General features: G+C 53.0%; 1 protein-coding gene across 4 annotated transcripts; it reads left to right on the forward strand.

Annotated features, from left to right (window-relative positions):
• Positions 1-476: 476 nt before the first annotated feature.
• Zswim8 (zinc finger SWIM-type containing 8) lies at positions 477-16220 on the forward strand. 4 transcript variants are annotated; one of them, XM_052189842.1, is made up of 26 exons: positions 477-986; positions 3644-3797; positions 4040-4134; positions 4468-4640; positions 4800-4907; positions 5033-5114; positions 5237-5357; positions 5779-5980; positions 6131-6306; positions 6680-7664; positions 8634-8765; positions 8905-9084; positions 9183-9366; positions 9598-9696; positions 10524-10648; positions 11083-11323; positions 11407-11565; positions 11644-11872; positions 12025-12317; positions 12454-12677; positions 13829-14317; positions 14522-14681; positions 14794-14970; positions 15057-15176; positions 15499-15609; positions 15740-16220. In XM_052189842.1, the coding sequence occupies exons 1-26, from the start codon at positions 779-781 to the stop codon at positions 16201-16203; spliced, it is 5691 nt and encodes a 1896-aa protein (XP_052045802.1). In that variant the 5' UTR covers positions 477-778; the 3' UTR covers positions 16204-16220. The 4 variants fall into 4 exon arrangements, with proteins under 4 accessions (XP_052045802.1, XP_052045803.1, XP_052045804.1 ...); XM_052189843.1 differs by having other exon boundaries at positions 8634-8744; XM_052189844.1 differs by having other exon boundaries at positions 15431-15609; positions 15740-16039.
• The last annotated feature ends 68 nt before the right edge of the window (positions 16221-16288 follow it).

The raw sequence follows: 16288 nt of genomic DNA on the forward strand, positions 1-16288 counted from the left end.
AGGCCTTCATCACGCGCGCACACGCACACTCGCAGATTAAAAATCCCCAGATTCAAAAGCAGTACGGAGGAAAAGGACATCCATTTCCTGAAATCAAATGCTTTCTTTCCTGGCGCTCCCCGTCAGACTCTAAAGTGGCTGGATTATAGGCTTTGGACTGCAACTCCCAGAAGGCAGTGCGGCCTCGGCCTATCCCGAAGCGTGACAATAACCTATCCAATGGTCACTGCACGGTCCGTTGACAGCCCGCGATTCTCCATGTGAACAGTGGCTGCTGCTTCTTTGGGGACACTATGGGAACCAAGTAATTGCTGGAATCTGTGTCCTTTTCCTACACCTTTGGGAGCTTTGTGTGAGGGTGGGCTCGAGAAAACTGCAGGCAATGCACACACGTGTCCCCTACACCCGCCCGTACGCGGTCCAGTCCTCCAGCACGCGAGGGCGGAAGTAGTGATGGCCGGCGCGGCCGGAAGTTCGGATCAGCTGATGGGGGAGGCGGCGCCGCAGCCGCCTAGAGGCCCTGGCCGCCCAGCGCTTCGTCCCGGCCTCGAGTCTCGCAGACTGGCCACAATCCCCGCTCGCACCTCGCTGTTGGGTGAGGCCCGGCCCGGTGTCCCTCCCAGGCCCGAGATCCTCGCCCGGCACGGCCGCCCTGAGCGCCCCGGCCACCCCCAGCCCCGGCTCGCCCCTCAGGCCCCGGGCCTCCCCTCAGTCCCCGGCCGGCGGCCCAGGCCCCGGATCCGCGGGGGGAGACCCGGCCCCGGGGGGTGCGGGCCCCATGGAGCTGATGTTCGCGGAGTGGGAGGACGGCGAGCGCTTCTCGTTTGAGGATTCCGACCGCTTTGAGGAGGATTCACTCTGTTCGTTCATTTCCGAGGCCGAGAGCCTTTGCCAGAACTGGCGAGGATGGCGCAAACAGTCAGCGGGGCCCAATTCCCCCACTGGAGGCGGTGGCGGAGGTGGCAGTGGCGGTACCAGAATGCGAGGTGAGGATGAGCGGGGACGGCTGCGAGGGGGAGGGGAGCAAGCTGGTCCCGCTTGGGCCTTGCCTGGGAGCTGTCCGGCCCGGGAGCTGTCCCAAGCTTAGAGCAGACCTCAGGGCTCCCTTCTCTGTCTGGCCTTCCAGGGATGGAGTGGCATCTTAACAGCAGAGCGGGGGCGGGGTGGGAGAAAGATAGAGAGGGGGAAAATGGGGGGGGGGGAAGAGAGAGAGAGAGAGAAGAGAGAGAGAGAGAGAGAGAGAGAGAGAGAGAGAGAGAGAGAGAGAGAGAGAGAGAGAGAGAGAGAGAGAGAATGAGAATGAATACACTCACTCGCGCGCGTTCACACAAGCTTGTGTTGTGGCAAAGAACATCCTGGCTTGGCCAGAAAGATCTTTTGTTATTCCTTTATGCCTTAGAGACGGAATATGGGAGAATTCCCCTTCTTGGTTTTAAGAATGCTTAATTTGGCCTTTAGTAAGCCAAAAGTAGGCAGAAGAGAGTGTGGTTGGTTAGTCGTGGATTGTGGAAAGTAACCACTTGAGGACTTGAGGTGTGTGGCTCTGGGATGGTGCGTTGGTTGCTTTGCCTCCAGGATGCTATTCTCTCCTCATGAACTGCACCAAGAAAGTATTCCACCAAGAGGAAGGTGGACGTGAGCTTGCCTGTGAGAGGAGATGCTGGAATCGGTAGGGTGAAGCCAGACTCCTGGCATCTGTTAGAAGTAAAGGCTGGGACCAGTGGATGGGAGCCTTGGACTTCCATATCTGAGGTCTGAGGAGGGCCAGCAGTTATCTTGGGGCTCTCCTGGTGAAGCGCCTTTCCCTTGTGTTTCCTTCGTTCTTGGTCTTCCAATGAAGTCATGTATTAGTGCTATGAAGAATTTTGCTTTTGGAGGGGGTAGAAAGGATACTAAAGAAGAAAGAAATCTCTTAGGCTTAGGAATCATCACATCTCCCCCTCCCCTGCTCAGCCCAAGGCAGTGTTTGTCCTGGGCCTCAGTGGAAGCTGGCTTTCTTCAGTAGTTGAAAGGATTAATGTATGTGTCCTAGCTAGGTCATTCCAAAAGACCTGTTCTGCAAGCTGCAGAGATTTCTGGTGCCCCTGTCGGATACAGAGGAATTTGCCTATGCACTTTCTAGTATGGGTAGTATTCAGTTTCTGTTGGAGGAGAGGGCACCTGTCTGTATGTGTATGCACACATACGTGTGCAGATGACAAGTAGCTTCAACATGAACCTTTTGTGATTTCCCTACTTCTTCTATGTATGAGAATGTGGATTGTCTCACTTTGGCGGAAGTAACTAAAAGCATGGTAGTAAAGATTTTCAGCATATTGATGCGGTCCTGCATAGGTGAAGATCTTTTCCCTCTTTCTTCCCTCCCTGCCTACTATCCTCTTGAGTGAGAGGCTCTGGCGCTACAGATTGGAAAGGTCTTGACCCTCCCTCGACAGCCTTCACATCTGGCCTGAGTGCACCGTTTCTCCCCCATGCCCTCTGCAGCCACCTTAAGTTGCTTACTTGTAAAGAGGTTTCTGTTTTTAAAAGGTTCTTTTCTGTTCTGTGATTCCTTTTTTAACTCAATCTTCTAATGTAGCCGTTTTCTGTGAGATCTGCAGTCTGTTGTATCATTACTGCTTTTTGTTAAAATAGTGTAGAAAAATCTTGGGTGCTAACTCCTTCCCATTCCAGGGGATTTCAGGAGCAACAGCCAGGTGCCCTGGGATAATTAGCTCCCCCTAGCTTCAAGGATGAGAAGTCAGACTGTGTGGGCCTTGTAGGCTCTTATGCCTGATGAGATCCCTAATTATTCTGAGTTCTGGCTCCTCTTCCCTCCTTAGTGGGGGCCCTGCAGTCATTTAGAGAAAGGTGATAAGTAAGAAGGCAGCCAGAGGTCAGCGCCAAAGAGACAATGCAGCATGATAGGAATCTAAATGGAGAGTGTGGGAAATTTGGTTCTGAGGCCTGTGAGGTGGAGCATCTACTCCAGTCCAGAACATGCCTATCTGGCCAGAAGTGTCCTAGAATCACCCCGGTATCTCCTGTTCTGGGCCAAGGCTGGCCACCTGACTGAGTGTGGCTGGAGAATGGCGTCTCTCCTCTCCTCCCCTCCCCTCCCCTCCCCTCCCCTCCCCTCCCCTCCTCTCCCAAAAGGAGGTTTACGGGGCATTATGCCCTGACAGGAAGGGGCTGCGTGCCTGCTGCTCCTTCATCGGCCCTTCGTTCAGTTCCCAGCTCCCCTCCGGATGCTTGAACCACCTGTAACTCCCGCTCCAGGGGACCTGACGCTTTCTTCTGGTCTCCATGTGCTCACACACAGACACAGAGTAAAAATATAAAATTTAAACGGGAAATATAGCTGGGTGTCGTAGCATATGCCTTTAGTCCCAGCACTCAGGAGGCAGAGGCAGGCTGATCTCTTTTGAGTTCAAGGCTAGCCTGGTCTACAGAGTGAGTTCCGGGACAGCCAGGGCTACACAGAGAAACCCTGTCTTGGGGAAAAAAAAAGGAAACAAATAAAAAAAATATATATATTTCCAAGAAGAGGGTGTATGTGTGTTTGCGTGAGCCCAGGTACCCAGGGTGTGGCACTGGTTCCAAGTAATTATTGCAAAATAATTCTGGTCTTTCTCTTCCCCCATCCCAATCTATATTTTGGAAGATGGATTGGTGATCCCATTAGTGGAGCTGTCAGCAAAGCAGGTGGCGTTTCACATCCCATTTGAAGTGGTGGAGAAAGTTTACCCTCCAGTGCCAGAGCAACTCCAACTCCGAATTGCGTTTTGGAGCTTCCCTGAGAATGAAGAGGACATTCGGTGAGTCCAGAGTACTGATAATGGGATGGAGTTCTGAGGTCTCACACTGGCTGCCTGGCTTTCTGCAGAACAAAAGAGATACTGTAGTTGGAACTGCTAAGAGGAAGATAGGGGAGGTGGGAAGAGCCTGGGCTTCTTCTGCCTAAGGCGTGCTAACAGAGAGCTGCCGAGAGCATGGCGGTCTCTCAGTGTCTGTGGAAGGTTATATGCTGGGTTGTGGCCAAGTCCTCTTCTTCCCCCAGTCTATATTCATGCCTAGCCAATGGCAGCGCGGATGAGTTCCAGCGAGGGGATCAGCTGTTCCGAATGAGGGCTGTGAAAGACCCACTGCAGATAGGTAAGGGTCCCAGCACACCCGTGGTGACCTCTCCTCCCACCCCTGGGCGAAGATTAAGAGCCTTTGTGGACGGGCAAGGTTGCACGTGTCTTTAATCCTAGCACTCAGGAGGCAGAGGCAGGTGGATCTCTGACTAGTTTGAGGCCAGCCTGGTCTCCATAGTGAGTTCTAAGACAGCCAGGGTTACACCGAGAGACCCTGTCTTTAAAAAACAAAACAAAACAAAATGAAAGAGAAAATCCATGTGGAGTGAATTATATAATTCAGTATGGGTCCAGGGAGGAGAGCAGAGACGTGGCCTTTACTTCTGATCTTGCCCTTATTTCTCCCTAGGGTTCCATCTGAGTGCTACAGTGGTGCCACCACAGATGGTCCCTCCCAAAGGGGCCTACAATGTAGCTGTGATGTTTGACCGCTGCCGGGTCACTTCCTGTAGCTGTACCTGTGGGGCTGGGGCCAAATGGTGCACCCATGTCGTGGCCCTCTGTCTCTTCCGCATTCACAATGTGAGGCCCTCCCAATTTATCCTGACCCTGTCGTACACTCCGTTCCCTCCTTCTCTGCTGCATGCCTGGCCACAGTGTGAGCCCCTTCCCTCCCCTCTGCCCACCTCTCCCCAGCTTCAGCTCCAGAACCTTTTCTCAGATGGTTCTTTGCTCCTTCAGGCGTCTGCAGTCTGCCTGCGGGCTCCAGTCTCGGAGTCCCTGTCTCGGCTACAAAGGGACCAGCTTCAAAAATTTGCTCAGTACCTTATCAGTGAGCTCCCTCAGCAGGTGGGTAAGGTGGGACATAGCTCACTGCTGGCTTTCTGGCTTCACCTCAGCCTTCTTGTTCCGCCCTGGCCGCTTTGGATTCACCAGCGCCTTGTTCTCTCTGCCCTTGTTCTCTCTCCCCTCAGATTCTCCCCACAGCCCAGCGTCTTCTAGATGAGCTCCTTTCCTCCCAGTCAACAGCTATCAATACAGTCTGTGGAGCTCCGGGTGAGTGCTGAGAAGGAAAGCAAGCAAGCAAGCAGCTAGTGCAGGGCCTCACTTCCTAAGGCGCCTTGCTGTTAGGGGAAGCTGGGCCTGTCAGTAGGTGACGGATTGCCTGTCATCCCCAGACCCTACAGCAGGGCCCTCAGCTTCAGACCAGAGCACCTGGTATTTGGATGAGTCAACACTCACTGACAACATAAAGAAGACACTGCACAAGTTCTGTGGCCCCTCCCCTGTGGTCTTCAGGTAAACTGCATACTAAATCTGTGGTGAGTAGGTACCTTCCTTAGGCCACTGGTAATCTTTCCTTCCTTCTCATCACTGCACTGGCATGGTTTCTGCGCATGGGCATCAGTGATGGGCATGGTATCTGTGTATGGGTCAGTGATGGGCATGGTTCCTGTGCATGGGCATCAGTGATGGCTCTGTGGTTGATGACGACCTTGTGCAGTCAGTGATTTCCTGTCTGGGTAGAGCCAGTGTTGTTTTCTTCCTTTGGCTGACCATATTGGAACAGATGGAGAGAAAGATGAGGAATCTTGTCACCGCTGTCCTTCCCTCTACTGTGTACTCTGGGTCGGGGTCTCCCTGGGTCAAAGCCCAGCTGTTTTTACCTCCTTCACTCAGCAGCCCCACCTTAGCCCCTTCTTCTCTGTTCCTTTTCCAGCGATGTGAACTCTATGTATCTCTCGTCCACGGAACCCCCTGCTGCTGCCGAATGGGCATGTCTGCTGAGGCCTCTACGGGGCCGAGAGCCTGAGGGTGTCTGGAACCTGCTTAGCATTGTTCGGGAGATGTTCAAGCGAAGGGACAGCAATGCAGCCCCCTTGCTAGAAATCCTCACTGACCAGTGCCTCACCTATGAACAGGTAAAGCCTCAGGACTGGGCAGCTGTGTGGTAGTTCCTTCTTTCCCCTCTCATCTTACTGTCTTTTTTTCTGACAGGAACATGGAGGAGGGTGAGGGCTTTTTAGATTTTTCTGAGCTTTTGTGTACCTTACATCTCTCTTTGCCTCCAGATAACAGGCTGGTGGTATAGTGTGCGCACCTCAGCTTCACACAGCAGTGCCAGTGGTCACACAGGCCGTAGCAATGGGCAATCAGAGGTAGCAGCCCATGCATGTGCAAGTATGTGTGACGAGATGGTTACCCTCTGGAGGCTGGCTGTGCTGGACCCTGCCCTCAGCCCTCAGCGGTGAGTCCTCCCTAGGACTACTGTATTCTGACAAGGACAGCCCAGGGCAGCCTGCACGTTGAACACTCTGCTTGAGCAGAGGGATTTCTCTCATCTAGGGGAATAGGAAGTGCTGAGCACTGCACTAGAAGGTTCTGAGTCCTGTTTCTAACAGGCTTTCTTCTTCCCCTTCCCTAATAAGACTCACTTTCCAAAATCCGTGACTGTTGGACTGAGGTTTTATGGTGCTGGCTCAAAAAGAGCAGCCCCTCCCCACTGTGCCCCTTGTTTATGCCTTTCTTTGAGGGAGAATTCCTGCTTTATCTCCTCCTTTCCACCCTCAGTGTAGCCGGCTTGTCGTCCTCTAACAGCCTCCTGCCCTTTGTTTCCACAGCCGCCGGGAACTGTGTGCACAGCTGCGTCAGTGGCAGCTGAAGGTGATTGAGAATGTGAAGCGGGGACAGCACAAGAAGACCCTAGAGAGGCTCTTCCCTGGCTTCCGGCCAGCTGTGGAGGCCTGCTACTTTAACTGGGAAGAGGCTTACCCACTTCCTGGTGTGACCTACAGTGGCACCGACCGGAAGCTAGCCCTGTGCTGGGCCCGGGCCTTGCCTGCTAGGCCAGGAGCCTCTAGATCTGGGGGCCTGGAAGAGTCCCGGCCCCGACCTCTTCCCACTGAGCCAGCTGTGAGGCCCAAGGAACCTGGGGCCAAGCGCAAAGGATTGGGTGAGGGGATCTCCTCACAGCGGGGTCTCCGCCGCCTCTCTGCCGAAGGAGGAGATAAGACTCTGCATAAGATGGGTCCAAATGGAGGCAAAGCCAAGGTACTGGGTGGGACTGGCAGCGGGGGCAAGAGCTCAGCAGGCAGTGGGAGCAAACGCCGGTTAAGCAGTGAAGACAGCTCCCTGGAACCAGACCTGGCAGAGATGAGCCTGGATGATAGCAGCCTGGCCCTGGGTGCAGAGGCCAGCACCTTTGGTGGATTCCCTGAGAGCCCTCCACCCTGTCCTCCCTCGGTTGGCTCCAGAGGACCTTCCACCTTCCTTCCTGAGCCCCCAGATAATTATGAGGAAGATGCTGGCGTGTACTTCTCAGAAGGGCCTGAGCCTCCTACAGCCTCTGCAGGCCTCCCTGGTCTGCTGCCTGAAGAGGTCTGTACCCAAGATGACCTCCCTTCCACAGACGACAGTGGCAGTGGGCTGCACAAAAGCAAGGCAGCAGCTCCTGCAGCTGGAGAGGACGACGATGACTACCAAGCCTATTACCTGAGTGCCCAGGACGGGGCTGGGGGCGAGGAGGAGAAGGTGGAGGGCGGGGCCACGGACGAGCATGACCTGTTTGCTGGTCTGAAGCCTCTGGAACAGGAGAGCCGAATGGAGGTGAGGGGACTGAGGAAGAGAGGGACTGTGGGATGTTTTTTTCAAATGACTAAGAGGGGACCCATGGCTCTGGCTGAAGTGTCCAGATCATTAGCATGACTTTACATTCTGTAGGGCATCCTAACCTCCTGGTCTGCAGTCTGCCCTCTCTGCTGGATATTTCTCAGATATTGTGTCAGTGTGCTACTTCAAAGTCCTCAGTGCTTACTTACTGCCCTTAGAGTGAAACTGAAGGTCCTTGGCCATGGGCTGTGGGGCTCCGCTCTGTCTGACCTCTGCCAGCTTCTCCAGAGCTGGATGACTTTGTCTTTCATCTTCTACGTACCTCACTTTTTCCTGGAGCTTGCTGTGCCCCCCTCCATCCCCCCCCCCCCCCCCCCCGCCTGCATACTTAGGTACAGATTGTCCTTTCTGCCTGTAATAATCTTCTACCAGGCTTGGTTGGCTCTTAGAGACCTTAAAGTTCTGAGAGATAGGAGCACAAGATTGTTGAACTTAGAATCCCTCCCTGCCAGGTGTGGTAGCAGATGCCTCTTATCCCAGCACTCTGGAGGTTCATGTAGGAGAACCTCAAGTTGGAGGCCAGCTTGAGTCACATAGTGAGACCTAGCTCAAATAAAACAGACCTTGTGTTCTTAGACGTCTCTCTCTTAGCTCCCCACAGCCTCTGCTGGCTTCCCTAGCCTACCGTACCTGAGATGACCCCCACTTTCACAGATAAGAGTAGCAGTGTTCTTCTGTTCCAAGTCCCTATGAGCCATTCTATCCGTTTGTCCCCTATTTTGGCCTTTTTCAGCAATACTTGTTATCACATCATGTTGAATGATAGTGGAGTCTGTAACCAGACTGAATTCCTATGGTATGCCCAGGATCAGCATGGCACCAGTACTTTAGGAATATTGTGCTATGTAATTAAGTATGATGTTCTCCAAGTGCAGGCCTTCAGTCTTTTGGTCCTATGTCCTGTAGGTGTTGTTTGCCTGTGCTGAGGCCCTGCATGCCCATGGCTACAGCAATGAGGCCTCCCGCCTCACCGTGGAGCTTGCCCAGGACCTGTTAGCCAACCCACCTGACCTCAAGGTAGAGCCGCCCCCTGCCAAGGTGAGAGAGACCTCCTTCCTCTGCTTTCCGGGTCCCACTTATCCCTGCTCCTATTCCCCACCCTAAGTGAGAGCTTCCTTCTATCTCCACTGAGGTAAAACAGTCTCACTTGTCCAAACTCTTTGCACTTCCCATTTAGGGCAAGAAAAACAAGGTATCCACAAGCCGTCAGACCTGGGTGGCTACCAACACTCTGACCAAAGCAGCCTTCCTGTTGACAGTGCTCAGTGAGCGCCCCGAGCACCACAACCTGGCCTTCCGAGTCGGCATGTTTGCATTGGAGCTACAGCGGCCTCCTGCTTCAACCAAGGCCTTGGAGGTCAGCGGTTCATTTGCCTTATCCTTAACCTTTTCAGAGTCTTACACCTTGCTCTCCATTGAGGAAGAGGAGGGCTGAGTCCCTTCCTGTACTCTCAGGTAAAGTTGGCATATCAGGAATCTGAGGTAGCTGCTCTGCTCAAGAAGATCCCTCGGGGCCCCAGTGAAATGAGTACCATCCGGTGCCGGGCAGAAGAGCTTCGGGAGGGCACCCTGTGTGACTACCGGCCTGTCCTGCCGCTCATGCTGGCTAGCTTCATCTTCGATGTCCTCTGTGCTCCAGGTATAATGCCCTATAGTAAGTGGAGAACTTGGGGGAGGGGGATACGTAGGGAATGTTTTTGTCGTTGTTTTGTTTTTTTAAAGAAACCTAAAAATTCTAAGACTCTGTCAGAGTCATCTTTAGGATCCACCAGGCAGCTTCCTGGGTAGATCTTGGATGAGGGCCTTGGATTTCATTGCAATTTTTCCAGAGGTACTTTGGTTGGCTTGACTTAACCCAATTTTCATCTAGTGGTTTCTCTGACGGGTTCCCGGCCTCCAAGTCGAAACTGGAATAACGAGATGCCTGGAGATGAGGAGCTAGGATTTGAAGCAGCAGTTGCTGCCCTGGGTAAGTGTCTCGTCCTGAGCATGTTCATGAGCAAAGCCTGGGTCAGGCCTTGAGGAGCTATGTAGGGAAAGTCAAAATGGCATGTGGGAACCAACTGGTCATCGCTTGTTACAGTCAGGACCTAGAGAGAGGCTGGAGATGCACTTACTGCTTTTCTAAAGGATCCCAGCTTAGTTCCCAGGATCCACAAGATGCCTAGCTATAAATAATTCCATTTTCCAAGGGATATATGCAGTGCTCTCTTCTGGCTTCCATGGGCACATCAAGCACATGGTACACACATGCATGTAAGCAAAACACATACATACATACATACATACATACATACATACATAAAAATAAATAAAACTTAAATGTGTGTGTGTTACATGTGGTGGGTGTTTAAAGGACAGCAAACCAAAAATCTAAAGAAAGGCCTCATGGAGGTGACCGAGCTAGAAGACCAGGGAGCTTGACCGGAGATTGTCAGGAACACACTCAGTTCTAAGACCAGATATGATGCTTATGCCTACAATCCCAGTACTTGGGAGGTGGAGGCAGGAGGATCAGGAGTTCATTTTCATACTTGGCTACATAGCAAGTTTGAGGCCAGCCTGTGCTACATGAGACCTTGCCTCAAAAACATCATCATCAACATCAACAACAGAAGCAAGCAATCCAGCAGGCAGTTAGATGAATGTGCCTAGACTAGAGCAGGCTACAAAGGCCCTGAGAAGGCTGGATGTAAGCAGAGAACCTTTCCTCATGAGCTGGTAGCGGGCTCTGGCTTGTATGTGTTTAGAGTCTTTGGAGCTGTGAACACTAATCCCCAAAGGCCCTCCTCACAGGCATGAAGACGACAGTGAGTGAGGCTGAACATCCCCTCCTATGTGAAGGCACACGTCGGGAGAAGGGTGACCTGGCCTTAGCACTCATGATCACTTACAAGGACGACCAGGCCAAGCTCAAGAAGGTAAGGGACTGAGATGCTGGGTTTTTGCCAGGCAACAAGTGAGCAAAATGTCACAGTCTTTCTCAGAAGTTTCTAGTACAATGACCAAAGTACTGGTCTGTGTGTAGGAGGTAAGTAGAGCATTTTGGAGACTTCTCATAAAGAACAAGAGACCAATGGTTCTTATAGGTATGCTTGGGCATGAGGTGGAAGAAGAGAAGCAGAGAGCATAAAGTCAATCATTCATTTATTTCAATATTTATTGAATATCAGTATGTTCAGTCCTCAGGTAAGTGTTATGGAAGATTCCAAGACATGTAAGCTGGGAGGTTATCCTGTAGTTACAGCTGGGGAAGACTTCCTGAGGAGGTAGCATTAGGCTGCTTCAAGAAGAAAGGAAGATAACAAACTCCAGGAAAAAAAGGACATCATGTTACTGCTTGTCTCTTCTCCAGATCCTAGACAAACTCTTGGACCGAGAAAGCCAGACACACAAGCCACAGACCCTGAGTTCTTTCTACTCATCTAGCCGGCCAGCCACGGCCAACCAGAGATCTCCCTCAAAGCATGGGGCCCCGTCTGCTCCCGGGGCCCTGCAGCCACTGACTTCAAGCTCTGCAGGGCCAGCTCAGCCAGGGAATGTGGCTGGGGCTGGGCCAGGTCCCACCGAGGGCTTCACGGAGAAGAATGTGCCTGGTGAGGAATTGGGTGGCCGGGTGGGTGGTGGTTAGGTCAGGCCCTTTCCCAGGCTCATCCCAGTGTTGTGTTTTCTCCCTCAGAAAGCTCCCCACATTCCCCCTGTGAGGGTCTCCCACCTGAGGCAGCTTTGACTCCACGGCCAGAGGGGAAGGTTCCGAGCCGCCTAGCACTTGGTAGTCGTGGAGGCTATAGTGGTCGAGGCTGGGGCTCCCCAGGGCGGCCCAAAAAGAAACACACAGGTACAACAGCCTGTGGGATGGCATGGTGGGAAGGCTAATCCTGAAGGCTGGAGACTGACTTCATTTTGGGGGTACTAGGCATGGCCAGCATTGACAGCAGTGCCCCTGAAACCACATCGGACAGCTCTCCTACCTTAAGCCGAAGGCCACTTCGAGGGGGCTGGGCCCCTACTTCCTGGGGTCGAGGACAAGACAGTGACAGCATTAGCAGCTCTTCCTCAGACTCCCTGGGTTCCTCATCCTCCAGTGGAAGCCGCCGGGCTAGTGCCAGTGGAGGGGCCCGAGCCAAGACGGTTGAAGTCGGCAGGTCAGCAGGGAGAAGTACCCTCCTCAAAACCATAGTCCTAGTGTGACCCAGCTGTTGTTCCTAACAGCCTTGTTTACCCCAGTCCCACCTAACCTACTTGGACTCCATTCTGAAGGGATTCCAACCCTGTCCATACCCCATTGCTCCATCAGGTGTTACAAAGGCCGCCGCCCTGAGAGTCATGCCCCCCACGTACCCAATCAGCCATCAGAGGCAGCTGCACACTTCTACTTTGAATTGGCGAAGACAGTTCTGATCAAGGCAGGGGGCAACAGCAGCACCTCCATTTTCACACATCCATCTTCCTCAGGAGGCCACCAGGGTCCTCACCGCAACCTGCACCTTTGCGCCTTTGAGATTGGGCTTTATGCCCTAGGCCTGCATAACTTTGTTTCTCCTAACTGGCTTTCTCGCACCTATTCTTCCCATGTATCCTGGATTACAGGTAAATCCAATGTCATGATTTGCATACAGGATGGAGGTGACTAGGAAGGGTCTTGGTGACATTGCTGATCTGATGAAGGATCTCATCTCCAGAGCTCCAGTGGTGCCCACTTTGCTCCTTGTTCTTGTCCCTGAAGGGCAGGCAATGGAGATCGGCAGTGCAGCCTTGACTATACTGGTAGAATGCTGGGATGGGCACCTGACACCCCCTGAGGTCGCATCGCTGGCTGACAGAGCGTCACGGGCACGAGACTCCAACATGGTGAGGGCAGCGGCAGAGCTGGCTCTCAGCTGCCTGCCTCATGCCCACGCACTGAACCCCAATGAAATTCAGCGAGCCTTGGTGCAGTGCAAGGAACAGGTATTTCCTGCTTTCAGCCATCTGGGCACGGGGCAACTTTACCCAACATTTTCCTTTAGAAAATGTATTTGTGTGTGTGTACATGATGGGGTGGGGTATGTGCCACCGTGTGTGCAGAGATCAGAAGACAGCTTGTCCAAGTTTGTTCTCTCCTTATACCATGTGGGTCCTAGGAATCAAACTCAAGTTATCAGCCTGCTCTCCCTCCTTCTGTCTCTCCCTCCCTCTCTTCCTTCCAAGAGGTCTAAGATCCCTAGTGGGCCTTGAGCTTACAATTCTGCTTCAGCTTTCTGAGTAGCTGGGACATATTATTATTTGGGCTTTAGGGACCCTCTCTTGATTCCCATATTCAGGAGTTTATGAAGAATCTAATTTTTTTCTCTCATTGTAACATTTCACATATTACAGGTTGAGTATCTGTTAGGTTCAAGATTAGAAATGTCTTTGACTTTCGGTTTTCAAAGTATTTTCTTAAACTTGAGCAATCTTGTGGATGGGACTCCAAACTAGTTATGAAATTAGTACTTCATATGTTAATTACACACACATCCCAGAGGTAATCTTGTGTCTGTTGGCCTCTTTCTCTCCTATGTGTGCATGCATCCAGAGGGATTGGATCCAGGGCCTCATGCAGGCTAGGGAGCCACCCAACTTACAGTCTCCAGCCTTGTTTGTGCATGAAAGCATATTTTATGGTATTTTCCTCTTGAGGTTATCAATGAACCTTGCCGTTCAAAAAGTTTCTGACTTTAGTGTTTTCCATTTTCAAATTAGAGCTACTTGGCCTAATAATATGAATTCACATTTTTACATTCATCCTTTACAGTTTCCTATTATATTCATATATATAATATGTGTTGTATTCTATTATATATATGTATTCTGTTATAATCCTAAAGCTAGGATTATTCTCATCATACACAGAAGCAAATAGAGGTTTACTACTTAGGGCACAAGATGACTCCTGAGAATGGACTCAGAAATGGTGAGCTTTGGGTGTGTGAGAGGGAAAAATTATGTTTGGAGCCTGTGTGAAGTTCTCACTGCTGTTAAAGTCAGTGAGTCAGTCAGTAACTGACCTCTGATGCCCCCTCTACCAGCCCTCATTCCTGGGGAAGGCCTCTCCCCTAATGCTCTGTGCTCCTTTCCAGGATAACCTGATGTTGGAGAAGGCCTGCATGGCAGTGGAAGAGGCAGCCAAGGGTGGGGGCGTGTACCCTGAAGTGCTGTTTGAGGTTGCTCATCAGTGGTTCTGGCTTTATGAGGAGACAGCAGGCGGCTCGTCCACAGCCCGTGAAGGGGCTACCAGCTGTAGTGGCAGTGGGATGAGGGCTGCTGGGGAGGCTGGGCGGGGACTCCCTGAGGGTAGGGGTGCCCCAGGGACCGAACCTGTTACCGTGGCTGCGGCAGCAGTGACAGCAGCAGCCACAGTGGTTCCAGTCATCTCAGTGGGGTCCAGTTTGTATCCGGGTCCAGGACTGGGGCATGGTCATTCCCCTGGCCTGCACCCCTACACTGCTCTCCAGCCCCACCTGCCCTGCAGCCCTCAGTACCTCACCCACCCAGCTCACCCTGCCCACCCTATGCCTCACATGCCCCGGCCTGCCGTCTTCCCTGTGCCCAGCTCTGCATACCCACAGGTGAGACTGGTGTTTAATGATGGTGGGGTGTATGGAGAGCACTAGTTGATAGGGGCTGGAGCACATTGGGTGTGTATTGGGCTGCCAGGAGCCCTGGGAGGTGGTGGGGAATGGGAGACCAAGGCAACTAGGTAAGAAATGTAGGCACGCTAACTTGTTACCCAACCAGACTTGACAGCTGCTCCCCTCTCCCATCTATTCCAGGGTGTGCATCCTGCATTCCTGGGGGCTCAATACCCTTATTCAGTGACTCCTCCTTCGCTTGCTGCCACTGCTGTATCTTTCCCGGTCCCTTCCATGGCTCCCATCACAGTCCATCCTTACCACACAGAGCCAGGCCTCCCACTGCCCACCAGTGTGGCTTGTGAGTTTCGGGGACAGGGAGCAGGTGGATGGAGGGCAGTGCCCTGGACATGGAGGTAGGAAGGGCATCACCGCTGCACCTCTTCTCTACATGGCTTTCCATCTGCCCTCAGTGAGCAGTGTCCACCCAGCGTCCACATTTCCAGCCATCCAGGGTGCGTCGCTGCCTGCTCTGACCACACAGCCCAGCCCTCTGGTAAGCGGAGGTTTTCCACCACCCGAAGAGGAGACGCACAGTCAGCCAGTCAATCCACACAGCCTGCACCACCTGCATGCTGCTTACCGTGTTGGTAAGAAGTCCCTTATCATGTTTCCTGTGGGTCAGGTACCAGGATGGGGGAGAAGGTCCTATTGTGTGCCCATCTGTGTTCCCTAGGGATGCTGGCATTGGAGATGCTGGGTCGCCGGGCACACAACGATCACCCCAACAACTTCTCCCGCTCCCCCCCTTACACTGATGATGTCAAATGGTTGCTGGGGCTGGCAGCAAAGCTGGGTAACACCTCCCCTCCCCAGGACCATTGTCCCCCGACCTGCTTCCCTCACCTTCCTGTCCCAGACCTCCTTCCTAGCTCTTGCTCAGAGTTGAGGCCTTGGTCGGGTATGTGTGCGAGCGCGGGGGGGCTTGGGGGGTTACCTCAGCTCCTGGGGTGGAGGGTGGCTTTCTGTCAGGCCAGAGCTGAGAGATATAAGTGGGTCCCTAGGGCAGAGGTGGCCACCCCCGTCTCATGCCCCTCCCCTGCCCCCCAGGAGTGAACTACGTGCACCAGTTCTGTGTGGGGGCAGCCAAGGGGGTGCTGAGCCCGTTTGTGCTGCAGGAGATCGTCATGGAGACGCTGCAGCGGCTGAACCCCATTCATGCCCACAACCACCTTCGAGCCCCGGCCTTCCACCAACTGGTGCAGCGCTGTCAGCAGGCATACATGCAGGTGATAACTCAGGATGCATGGAGAAGGGTGGAATGCCTCCTGGGCAGTTGGACCAGATCCCTCAGCATGTAAGGGAGGTGGGGCCCCAGTTGTGTGCTCTGTGGTGATCCCTCTCCAACCCACCCTCCAGTACATCCATCACCGCTTGATTCACCTGACCCCTGCCGACTACGACGACTTTGTGAATGCGATCCGCAGCGCCCGCAGCGCCTTCTGCCTGACACCTATGGGCATGATGCAGTTCAACGACATCTTACAGAACCTCAAGCGCAGCAAACAGACCAAGGAGTTGTGGCAGCGGGTCTCTCTAGAGATAACCACCTTCTCCCCCTGAGTCTGGCCCCTGTAGGGCCCTATATAGGGACACAGGCCTGTGGCTATGGGGGGCCCTCACACAGAGGGTCACATGACTCTTGGCTGGACAGATCATCCCCACTCAATTCCCTTGTAGCCCAGACTGGCAGCTGCTCTTGGGCTGTAGCTTGGGGCCAAGATGTCTCAGACCTTAGAAGCCTAGGGTTGGGGGAGACAGCTTTGTCTGGGAGAGGGCGTTGGGTGGCCTCTGGTATTTATTTGGCATTTATAAATATATAAACTCCTTTTTTACTCTATTTTTCTGGGTCTTTGCCTTCTTTGTCATGTAGAAGAACTGTGGAAAGACAGCTGATACCTGCTGTGG

This window comes from Apodemus sylvaticus, chromosome 8, assembly GCF_947179515.1.
Source record: "Apodemus sylvaticus chromosome 8, mApoSyl1.1, whole genome shotgun sequence".
In the NCBI taxonomy this organism is placed as follows: Eukaryota; Metazoa; Chordata; class Mammalia; order Rodentia; family Muridae; genus Apodemus; species Apodemus sylvaticus.

Coding starts and splice junctions, on each gene's coding strand:
- Zswim8 (XM_052189842.1), top strand. CDS start 779: ATGGAGCTGATGTTCGCGGAGTGGGAGGACGGCGAGCGCTTCTCGTTT. Junction 4,641..4,799: donor GTCTCTTCCGCATTCACAAT/GTGAGGCCCTCC, acceptor TTGCTCCTTCAG/GCGTCTGCAGTCTGCCTGCG. Junction 5,115..5,236: donor TACAGTCTGTGGAGCTCCGG/GTGAGTGCTGAG, acceptor TGTCATCCCCAG/ACCCTACAGCAGGGCCCTCA.